The 13,046-nt window shown below is 28.7% G+C and overlaps 1 protein-coding gene across 3 annotated transcripts in view; it reads left to right on the forward strand.

Annotated features, from left to right (window-relative positions):
• Positions 1-13,046, forward strand: part of LOC136989302 (rho guanine nucleotide exchange factor 11-like) — a 110,048-nt gene that overhangs the window by 57,645 nt on the left and 39,357 nt on the right. For all 3 annotated transcript variants that reach the window (XM_067287423.1, XM_067287425.1, XM_067287424.1), the window contains exons 7-9: positions 710-827; positions 7,338-7,516; positions 10,810-11,056. In XM_067287423.1, the coding sequence (XP_067143524.1) occupies positions 710-827; positions 7,338-7,516; positions 10,810-11,056 (544 nt within the window). The remainder of the gene's footprint in view (positions 1-709; positions 828-7,337; positions 7,517-10,809; positions 11,057-13,046) is intronic.

A 13,046-nucleotide genomic window follows, 5' to 3' on the forward strand; every position in this document is an offset into this window, starting at 1 on the left:
GGGAAGATGCTGCTAAATTTTCCACGTGTTAAATGTTGTTTAAAAAGTTCCTTTTGGAAAATTTTCAACTACATCTTTGTCTGTATGCATGGCACAGACTTCTATGGAAAGGATTTGTTTAATATATTGAATGGTATGACAAATGCATCAATATGATTGGAGGGCTATGTCAAAAAATAGTGAGAATGCCTGTTTTCATAGTATACTTGGTCTCCAGAATAAAAATTTCTGTTAATAGAAGATCCAAGACACTTATTTTCAGATTATCCCATGTATAGAAGGGTCGACAAACTTCTTTTGAACTAAGAAATGTCCTTAGATCTCAGTAGTAAGGGATGGTGTGCATATAATTCTTCATATTGACGTTACAATTTTTTCCAAACAATAAATTTTAAATCAAAACTTTTATACATGTGTATAAAACTTATAAGTTATTAAATTTCTTCATTTATTTTATTATATTTTTGAATAAATTTTTGTAATGTATACATAAATAGAAAATCCTTTTTAAAAAAATATAAATTTTTGAATTTTAATAAGTAAAATAAAATAAAATTATTAGTAATTCAATGAGCATTTGAATGTTAAATAAGTGTAAAACTTTTATTGTTGTGTGCAATGATCAAAACTTTTATGACAATTTCATTAGTCTATGATTAAAATGGAAATATTATAATATATAACTAAATTTATTATTTTTTTGTTTAAGGATGCAGAATGTAATCACTTATGTAGGAGATTACAGCTGAAAGATATAGTTGCCACAGGTTTTCAAAGGCTTACAAAATATCCCCTCCTTTTAGAAAATATTGCCAAGTATACAGTTCGTAAGTTCTTAAAATAAATTTATATATTAAAAACTAGGCTTTAATTATGTTGTTGCAATCTTTTTTTAATATTAATATTCTTTTGTAATTATTGTCAAACTCATATTTGTCAAAATATATTAACTGCTAAGTACCAGCATGTGTGTATTGATTAACAGATAATACAAAAGAATACCTGGAATTCTAAAGTAATGTAAATTAGCTCTGATTTTTTTCTTATGTTTACACATTAATTATTATATAATGAAATACACTGATTTGATAAATAATTTTAATAGATATTCAAATATATCACTTTCATGTTAAAATATATATTTTTTCTATTTTTATCATCTGGATGATCCAACTTGTTTTCTTTTTAATTTAATTTTTTGTGTGTTGTTAGTGTCACCTGGGCAAATTACTAGTTTTTGCAACTTAGCAAGTTGATGATACTGCCTTCTCTAGGCAATATTGGATAATTTTGAGTTAATTTTTTAAGCTTTTGTCTTATGTAGATTATTTTTCATAGTTTGAAAAGCTTATCTATTCAAAACTAAGCAAAAATAAACTTAAAAACTCATGCCATGGTTTAAATAACTTCTGAAAGATTCACTTCCAGAAATTCAAAACTAAAGACACAGAGTAGAAATAGGAAGTCCACTAATATTAAATAATATTTTTCAATCTAATTTCTCTTTATATTAAGTATCATTTTATCATTTGGCATCATTGTTTTGTCATTTTTGCAAAGCATAAACTTTTTTGCTAAAAAATTGTTAGTATTTTAATTGGCAATTAGAGCAATAGAATTTTAATTAGCAATAATTAGTTGCTAAGAAAATAAGAAAAATTCACTTAGAATAAAATTTAAATATAAGATAAATATCAAATATATTGAAATTCAATTATTGTATTTTATATGATTTCAATATTTCAGTTATCTTATTTATTTCATATTAGTGATAGCATGCAGTGCCATAACATTGTAAATGCCACTTTTCTCTAAATGCATTTTATTGAAAAATTGAATTCTAAATGAAATGTTTTCTGCTGCAAAAAAATATTATGGTGATAATGGTGCTGTAAATGACTATTTTGAAGTTGAATTTATATGTGAAGCCATAACATTTAAAGCAACAAAGTGCAAGTCACATGACTTTTAGCACTTAAAACATTACAGCTTATATTTACATCATTTCAATATTCCAGGGAATTTGTGATCTAGTAAGATTTTTACCATTTTATTGTAAAATTGAAATGAATTCATTTACTAGAAAAAGTGTTTTTTACCTCTCCTGAAAAGTTTGTTTTTTTGACATTTACAATATGGCATTGCATGCTTCATATATTCTGTACTGTATGAACAGCATCTGTTGTCAGAATTCTATACTTAATTACATGCAGAATTGAGTTACTTTTATTCTTGAAATATATCACATTTGGAATTAACATGAAGTGCAATATAGATTTTAGAATGTAGTTGTGCAACATAGTTTTAATAGATTTGAAGTGAAGATTTCAGTTTAGAACATAGCAATATTTAGGTTTGTGATGAATAACAAAGGATATCATAAATAAACAGCTCCTATAACTGGATGCATTTCAAATAAATACACTAACACCCAAAAATCCAGCAGCAAAAGCACTTTAATAGACAAACAAACATTTTCAATCATCTTAGATGGTCATCATCATCATATGCCTGCTGTTGCATCCGATGAAATTAATGCTCCTTTTATTTAAAATTATGTTCCAGTTGTGAACTCCATTTGAATTTACAATGTTAAAACCTGATGATGACTATTTAAGATGATTGAAAACATTTCTATGTCTATTCAAGTGTTTTTGCTGCTGGATTTTTGGATGTTAGTTTGTTTATTTAAAGGATATTATTATTATTATTATTCAGAAAAAATATTTGATTCATAACTATAGAGTTTGGCAACTATAAGAAGTTTCCATAGGGTGAAAGAGATCTTAGGCAAGTAGAGTTGACTGAGTTTATAACATATGAGAATAGTGAATGATTGACACATCGGTGTTGCGGCGTTACAAACGGTGATTTGTAATACTTCACATGTACTCGCAAGCACTTTCAACAGCTTACAGCTGTCATTTTCAGGTGAAAATCGAATACTGTAATTTTCGAACAGTTAGCTTTTTAACGGACTATTTAAATTACGTAAAGCACGTGGATGGAATTCCTTATACATATTAATATTGCAATAACTATTATAGATGTAGAAACATGCTGTGATGATGTAATAACTCCAACATATTTAAAATATAGATAGTGGTGCCATATTTGGCTGTGGTGTAACTGAGAACTGGAAATTTATAATTTAGACTGTTTAAATAATGATATCCATAGTTGCAGGATTTTTAATGTCGGTGCATTGCACGGTGTTAAAGTGGATATGTAAAGACTTTCCCATATGAATACCTCTCTTCGACTATCGCAATGTTTTAGCAATTTTGTATGTTCCCAGAGCGGAAGATAATCCTGATTTAGCGCCTTTTTAGCTAATTCTGTTGTTGGTCTGTTGTTTCTGATATCTTCTTGGTGTTCAAGAATGCGGGAGTGTAGCATTCTGGTGGTTGCTCCTATGTAAATGATTTCTTCCCCTGATAATGTATGTTTTAATGGGATTTCGTAAATTCCCGATTTCTCATTCAATGTGAGAGAAAATATTCACCGAATAATATCACGCGGGCTGAAACATATACCCATTCCAAGGTTGGATTATTCACAACTAATTCCTCACACCATGGCGGCTATAAAGAACACTCGCTGTTCAGGGTTACAACATAAACTGGAACTTTTCGCAATATCCAGCATCGCATCACAACGTTCAAAAACCAACAAGTCGAACATACAAACGGCTAGGACAGTAAAATTATACCTCGGAAGCAATCATCTAAATCTGTTAGTTGCTGATAAAGATAAAAGATTTGTGCTATGTAAACACCAGGATTTCTTATCAAGAGCCAATGAATTTCTTGAACAATCCAAGTCAGTGATACTAAAAGAGGACCCGACAACATCAATACTAAGGAAAACATGAAAGGTTATAGCACTCCCAGGAGTAACAGCTTCATTAGCAGGATCTCTCAATCCACCAAGTAATGTTGCTTGCCCAAGATTATTCTTCGAAGCAAAAACACACAAACCTGCATGGCCTTTAAGACCCCTAGTTAACAAATGCTCCCACCCAACATACTTCTTAGAGGCTGCACTGGTAAAACACATTACATCTTTAGTCCCACCTTTTGATTTGGTAACTACAGCCGCTTTGGATGCCAAAGCTTTCATAGTCACTAAATTGAATAACCTTCCCAGTTATTCGTACTGGTTGTATAAAATAGACGTAATTTCCCTATATCCATCGGTACCACACTTTGAAGCTGTCATGCTTATAAACGCCTTACTACTGAGCTCTGGTTACCCAACATCACATGTGTTACACTTGCGAGAGGCCCTCTTACTCATCACAGAAAACAATTATTTTCAGTTTAATGGTAACATTAAATGGTACAAACAAACCCAAGGTGTGCCAATGGGTTCCCCCTGTCACCCATTTTAGCAGAGCTAATCATGAGGAATATAGAGTATCACATTTTCCATGCCCCATTAGCAATCCACTATCCAGTCATGTATCTACGCTATGTAGATGACATATTACTCGCATGGGATGGCTCTGCAGAGGAATTAGACAACTTTATTCAAATGTTAGCTTCTATATATCCTACCATCAAGTTCACTGTGGAAGAGGAACAAAATACCAAAATCTCTTTTTTAGATCTTGAAATATGTAGATCTCCTGAGCTAACTTTTTCAGTGCACCACAAAAACAACAGCATACCACATGTTATCCCTGCAACCGCCTTCCAACCTACAAATTTTGTAAATTCTGCTATTACTTCTCTCCTTCGAAGAGTGCTCCTCTACCATCTACCCAAACATTAATAGATAAAGAATTGCATCTTATTAATAGGGCGGTACATAATGCTGCATATTCTACTTCCAGATTTCATTATCTCCTTAACCATGTCAAGAACAAATTATTTACAAAATCTTTCCTCTGCAACAAAGAAGAACTCACTTTAGTACAACCTCCGATACCGGTTTTTGGCCATATATCCCTAAAAATCACACGTATACAGTAGAGAGTCGAAAATCGGAATCAATTGGGGACTGGGGTGGTTCAGATTAGTCATTAGTTCCAATTACCAATTATGTACGAAAAAATATATTAACCTGTCCGATGTTCAAATTTTTCCCCATTGCGTGTTGCTTCGTGTTGAATTTTTCTTCGTTGCGTGTCGCTTCGTGTTGAATTTTCGTCGATTTTAAGCCTAACGAAAATTTTTATAATAATAATCAAGGCTATCGTATCATTAAAAATTATTTCTGCATTTTGTACAAACAAAATAAATATATTGAAGAATATAAAAACATAAAAATTATACTTTAGAAGTAAATTTAGTATAAAAAACGTTCGATTCAGCACGACACAGTTTAACTGAAAACCGGCGATTCCGATTACCGGCGTTCCGATTAATGACTCTCTACTGTATTTAGAAAACAGGGTTTTTTGTTGCACATAGTCCCTCAACCAACATTAAGACGTATATCGTGCAACAATAGAGACTCTCTCACGTTGAATGAGAAATCGGGAATTTACGAAATCCCATTAAAACATACATTTTCAGGGGAAGAAGTCATTTACATAGGAGCAACTACCAGAATGCTACACTCCCGCATTCTTGAACACCAAGAAGATATCAGAAACAACAGACCAACAACAGAATTAGCTAAAAAGGCGCTAAATCAGGATTATCTTCGTCTCTGGGAACATACAAAATTGCTAAAACGTTGCGATAGTCGAAGAGAGGTATTCATATGGGAGAGTCTTTACATATCCACTTTAACACCATGCAATGCACCGACATTAGAAATCCCGCAACTATGGATATCATTATTTAAACAGTCTAAATTATAAATTTCCTTTCTCAGTTACACCACAGCCAAATACGGCACCACTATCTATATTTTAAATATGTTGGGGTTATTACATCATCACAGCATGTTTCTACATCTATAATAGTTATTGCAATATTAATATGTATAAGGAATTCCATCCACGTGCTTTACGTAATTTAAATAGTCCATTAAAAAGCTAACTGCTCGAAAATTACAGTATTCGATTTTCATCTGAAGATGACAGCTGTAAGCTGTTGAAAGTGCTTGCGAGTACATGTGAAGTATTACAAATCATCGTTTGTAACGCCGCAACACCAATGCGTCAATCATTCATTACTGTACGTTGGCGTGAAGTGTAATAATATTATTCTTTCAATATGAGAATAGTGTTGCCACCTTTTCAAAATTGCTGACCCGGACAGCAGGTCAGGTTTGTTTGAACAGAAGTCCCCGATGTATGTGCAATGTTAATTTACTATGCGAAGAATAATGTGCATGCCAGTTCTAAACCAGTTAGGGATTTCTGTAGGAGCAACTTAAATTAAGAAATGAAATAACTTAGCTTTAAAGAGCTGAGAAGCAAAAAAAAAGTCAACAGGTTGTACAAAATCCGGGACAAAATTAATTGTTAACTCAGACAACAAATTAAAGACCAGACTGTCCGAGTGAAAACCGGATGGGTGGCAACACTATATGAGTACTTTGGAAAAACTGAAGTTCTATCTATGGTGGCTAAAATAAGAAGTTACAAATTAGCCTTAATATAAGACAATTAGTTAATGATATCTTAAATGGAAGATAGATCCAATGAACAGTGTTGTAAAATAAATGGGTATTATGCTTCCTGATTTCTCTCCAAGAATAGTTGTTAGTGACTGTGAAATTTACATTAACTGTTGTTTAAAGTCAAGTCTGTATACAAATTGTAACTGAATCTTGTTAATTGTTTTTATACATTTGATGAATAAATTTATGAAATTGATTTTTTGGAGCAGAAAATGAATAAAGGCTATGATGTACTGTTCTGATATTCAGATTGAGAGTATTCTAAAAAAGAAAAAACTAGCATCTGAAAATAGTTTACATTATATTTAATTTTAGGAATTATTTTAGCTATGAATGCTTTTTTTAAGGACTTGAAAATATATATTTTTAGTCATTTGAGCTATAAAAACTCATTGATTTTTTCAATATATTTATTTATCTAATCATTTCATATTCATTCATTTATATTTAATAATATTTGTACTTAAAAAATTATAGCAACTATTAATAAAGTTACTATAATTTTTTAAAACAATATTCAAACAAATTTTAATCTATTGTAATGACTAAATAAAAATAAAAGTAAAAACTGCTGTTGATTTATAAAATACATTTATCTATTTTCATCATCAAATTAAATAATGTAATCTATGTATTGAAATTCCTTCATTTTATTAAATGTACATTATTTGAATAATTTTTAAATTAAATTAAATAACTAAAAGTTCATATTTTATTTAAGTTTTTGTAGATCTAATATATTTGTTCAATTTATACAGCTAATACAGAAGAACATAGTAATTTAATGAAAGCATTAGAATGTAGTAGACAAATTCTTTCTTACGTAAATCAAGCTGTAAAAGAAGCTGAAAATCAGCATAGGTTAAATGAGATACAAAAGAAGCTTGATAAATCTGCATTAGAAAAAGTTGATCATCCCATAGCCCATAATTATAAAGTAAGCATAATATTTTCTCTCTTTATTTATTAAGTTATTTAGAAATTTCATTTGGAAATTTAAAAAAATAACAATATATGATATTTAAATAATAAAATTGATTCTAGTCATTAAACCACTTAATGCTTTATCAGAGATATTGGTATAGAGTTGGGTATGTCAGAATGAATGATGCTACAACTAATAGTTTTTATCTACAAAATTAAAGTGTTATAATGAATATACTGTAGATGTGACAATGAACATGGAAGAATATTATCAGCTGATATAATTCTTGCATGCATTTGACAAGGTTTTCCTACTTTGATTAGAGCATTAAACATTGTCTTTATTATAGTTTCAAGGTTCAAATATTTGTTTATTTGCAATAAAAATATATTTTTAAAATTATTTTGCTACACAATTTAGCCATAAGCCAGAAAAATAGAGTGAAAAACTTAATTAACTTAGACACTAAGAAAGAAATAATTTTCAAGTGAGAAAGTGGAATAGGGGTAAGAGATTGGAGTGCTGAATATGGCTTGGTTAAATCAACAATCGATATGATTTTAAAAAATAAGAAAGGAAGAAATAATACACAGGTTGAAAAGGAAATCTCTAGATTAAACAGTTTATGTTCTAATATCATGGATCAAATGGAACTCTTCTATTAGTTTGGATTAGTGAAAAACAAATGACAGTTATTATGGAAAATTTATTCATAGTTTTCACTAAGGAAAGATTTTATATACTTCTTGAATTTACAGATATAGTGTATAAAGTTAAATTAATTAGAAACACTATCTTAAACTGAATGTATGCAATATAATAACACTTCCAAACCTAAAATCCAGTTAAAAGAAAAGAAACATTTATTACAAAACAAATGTTTTTAACATTTGCAAAGGCCATTCTGAGATTATGAAGGTAGAATGCAAATCAAACAACAAGATAAATTTGAAAATGTTTCTTGCATAAGAAGTTCCCATGCACTGGAGCTTAGTAATATATCAATATTATAAATTAATCACTAAATCTCTAACTGCACTTACTATAATAAACCTAAATACCCAAAGAAAAGAAATTTCATTTCGAAAAAATTTTGTGTTCGATTCTGATGAAGGTCAGTTAATTTGACCGAAAACATTTCGTACGTAAATAAATTGGACTGCATTTTAAAGGTTATTTGGGTATTTAGGTATATTATAAATTAAAACAAACGCAGAAGAAAAATAACGTATACAAAAAATATAAATAATTACAGATAACAAAAAGTCACAAAAAACAATAAATGTATTAAGATTGAACTGTTTATAAAACATTACATGCTTGTTAAACATGCACAAATACCACCCTCCAAGCATGTAACATAGGAGCTGTGCTCCTGCTGTTAATAGCTGTTCTTCTAGATATAACATTGTATATCTCAATAATCTCAAGATATTTTAGATGCAGTGGTAATGCATTTTTACGCAGAAGGTGAGCTGTGTCAAAATGAACCTCTACATCTTCATCTGATGCATAGGCGACCAAGGCCGTACCTCTTGTTTTTCTAGTCCTGGTGTTCCTTTAGCTTATTGATATATACAATGCTATCTTTAAAGGAATGGCTATCAACAGCAGGGACATGGCTCCTGTGTTGCATGCCTAGAGGGTAGTATTTAAGCACATTTAGCAATTGTGTAATGTTTATAAACAGCTTGGTGTTAGTACATTTATTTTTTTTTATGACTTTTTGTTATTTATAGTTATATATTTTAGATTTTGTATTATATTTTTCCTGTTTAAATGGTTACATTAGATTATAATTTTGATCTTGGTTGTGGACTTGGAATGGATTACACCTAAACACATATATGTCAAAGTATGCTAGAACAAACAGGTGCAATAAGGAGCAAGGTTCTAGAGCCAATTACATTTGTTCTAGAATACTCCACTGTACTTCAAATAGAGGAAACATTTATAAGGAATTATATAGAGAAAACATGTTTTACTTTGCTTCTGAAGATGAAACATCTCAATTTCAAAAATAGTAATGGAAAAAAGAAATAAAACTTCTTGATATGTTTATTGTGTCGCTGTTGTTTATCGTTAATGAGTTATATGTTTCAGCATCTTTCTAAAAAAATGTTAGAGGCTACAACTTTTTGAAATATTAGTATTTTGAAAGTCGCAGCCTTTGATACATTTGAAAATATCTGCATACCTGCTGTATCAGCATAAATGTCAATAAAGCATTAAATGAATTTTCTGTTTTTTATTATTATTTAAGAGTAATTTTTATCTTGATTCTACAAAAATCCTTTAAAAATTAAGTAAGTGAATATCTGAATTTAAAATCATTAAATACAAGAATAAATTTTTTAGGATATTATTTTAAAATGTTCTGAATTATTCTAAATGAGAAACTTTTATTTATTCATTTTAAAATTCTACATTTGTTTTTCATATTAAAACTAAATATTTTAAAAATAGTTACATGATAAATGTTTTATACCACTTCATTTTATACCAGTTAGAGAACAATTTTTGCTTATTATTTGAATAAATATGAAAAAAGTTGGCAGTTATTACAATGATTACAAGAATTACAATGTTTTGATATGTTAAGGAAGCTTCTCAAATGTAAATTCAATTCAAAATCTGTTAGGAAAAATCAAAAGTCAATAAGAGAGAGATCAAGAGAAGATGCAAGATTAAGTTACGCTAAATAATAATCTAGCATTTCTTAATATTTATTTGTCTTGTTGACTATTGATGATGGGAGTATAGCTTGACTATGCTTGAGGTTCCTGAAAGGTTTCCATTCTGAGAAAAGTAATTTGAATTGAATTACTTGTTTTTGTCATATAAAAATAGGAAATTTTAGAATGAATTATCTAAATTGTGTAATGCACACAAATTTCAATTTCTTAATGAAATGTATTATTTGTTAGTAATTCTTATATATATATATAATAATTAACAATTTAAGAATATTATATTAAAAAAAATATTGGAAAAATCAAATTATATGAAATATGTAAGATTCTTCATTAATGTAAGAAAAGTTTCATTATTCCACTTAAATTTTTATAAAAATATTTTACAGAATATTGAGAACAATACAATTTTAGTAATTAATAATTAATATTTTGTATTTTATAACTTTTTCTATAATATTTTTATGCAAAAATATATTCATTTATAAGTTTTATTTTGATCAAATTATGACTTTTTAAAGTACAATGCAGTAAAATAAAATTGACAAAGTTTAATTGTATTAAAAGATATAATTTTTATGTTTATAATTATAAATATTTTTAAATTCTTAGACTTTAGATTTGACAAAACATCTATTACTATATGAAGGTATACTTACGTGGCGTTTAAACAAACAGAAGTCAATTGAAGTGCATGTAATTTTATTAGAAGATATCCTTGTTTTACTTCAAAAACAGGAGGAAAAATATTTTTTAAGATTTCACAACACTAATATTCTTAGTGGTCGTGAAGATACTAAAGTTGCTCATAGTCCAATTTTGAAACTGCCTCACTTGTTTACTCGTGATGTTGCGACAGGTAATTATCTTTCCTTTAAATGTTGTGATAATATTTTAACAGTTTATAAAATTTATTTGTTCTAATTAATTAGATTTACAGTACACTCTCAGTTAACTGGCAGCCATAGGAATTGTTACATATCAAATAAATGTAGGTTTTGGTTGCTTAAGTGTTACTGTTAAAAATAGGCATAACTAATACTGTATTGCATACTGCTGCACATACCATGCCATAAACTTTGTATTGATCTAGATATTAATATTGAGATACAGTAATTAAAAGTAAATTAAGACAAATAAAGATAACTTAATGTAACACAGTTTTATTATAAAAACATCTTTGTCAATGTAGTATGCAATTTTAGTTAAATGGCAGTCAATAAACTGGGAGTGGGAGACAAACTTGTGGCATGTGAAATTTGGACTTACTCATGGCATGGTATGCCAAGTTTAAACTTATCTTTCCACTAGAAATTGATTTTATTTTAATTTTTATTTAACTGTTATTTCTTTAATTTTTTCATCAGTTGCTTGAGTTCCAGTTAACGGAGAGTCTATTGTATTATTTAAAAATACATTAAATAAAGAATTTTATATAAAAAATTTGTTTTTTAGAAGCTCATATTGATGAAGAGGTATTGAAATGCCATTTGTAAGACTAATATTGGGAACTAAAATTGATGATTGTAATACATGCATTGTTTTAGTGACTATTGTTCTGTAAATAAATTTAAAAAGCTTCAATATGGTTTTCAGTTTTTCAAAAATTATTCTTTATATTGCATGTTGTTATATTGTTTTTATGTAGAATGTATTAAGTTTTGCATATAGAATTTAGAAAGAACATGTATGTTTTTTCTACATTCTACATATGTTCTATATTAGATATAATTATATTCATTTCTGTAAATGAAGTCTTATCTTAGTAATTTAAGTGAAGTATTCTACATTTTAATAATATTATATTGTAAATATTATTATTAATACAGCATGTAAGAAAATATAATTTAAATGCAATATTTAGCCAAAAGTTATAATGTTTGTGTGTAAATGTTTTTGAATTATTTTTCAGCTTAAAATTCCTTTTTTGCATATGAAAATGTATATGCTTTTCTAATTAGAAAAAAAATTACACATGTTTTCTGTTGCTCTTAATGTCGCATATAGATAATATAAACAAAGGTTGCTATTGTACCATATATCTATTTTTATTCTGTACACAATTCTGTACATTAAGCATAATCAAGTTTTGACTTGGTCATGTTTAATGTAATTTGATTGGTGTTTCAAATTCTCTAAATGTTTTTATTTGGTTATTTTTTTTTATTTTTCAATGGGTGGATGCACATTCCTAATTTTTGCCCCAGAGCCTCAATGAGTTTTAAGCATACCAATTATTAGATATTCTATTGTCAATTACCATGACACTAGACTTCTTGTATCACCAGATTAGAGAACTTTTTATTGTGCTTTATAAAAGTTGTTTGGAACTGAGTTGATTCAAATAGTAAGACATTGGATTATCATACAAGAAAATACAGATTTGTTTATTAGTGAGTATCAGATTTTTCTTCAACACTTATTTTGTACTTTATGAAACCTATGCCATACTATTTTAAAAGAATATATTTGGAGATAAACCTAAGAAATTATATAAAAACAAATAATGGGACTCTTTTTAACTTTAAAAACAAGTTACTATTTGTCTAGTAGTAAGCCTAACAAAGTTGTTTGAAAGACAATGTGATTTGGTCTTCCACTTGGAAGGATCTGTTTATCAGGAGGGGGTTAGTTCAGTGGGAGGCATGTTACCAGGATTAACAAGCGTCCCAAATAGGGGCAGACTTAAAGGTACGCTACTGGTCCAGTGTGATGTTCATAACAAAAGATAGTACGATCCATGAGTGAAACGTTATCAAACAAAGGAATAAGTAAAATCCAATGTAATACAAGATATCCTTTTATTTTCTCAGAACAAGTTTGAGGTTTTAACAGATTCCAACTATTTA

The sequence above is a fragment of the Centruroides vittatus genome, unplaced genomic scaffold (assembly GCF_030686945.1).
Source record: "Centruroides vittatus isolate TY-2023 unplaced genomic scaffold, ASM3068694v2 scaffold_464, whole genome shotgun sequence".
NCBI classification, from domain to species: Eukaryota; Metazoa; Arthropoda; class Arachnida; order Scorpiones; family Buthidae; genus Centruroides; species Centruroides vittatus.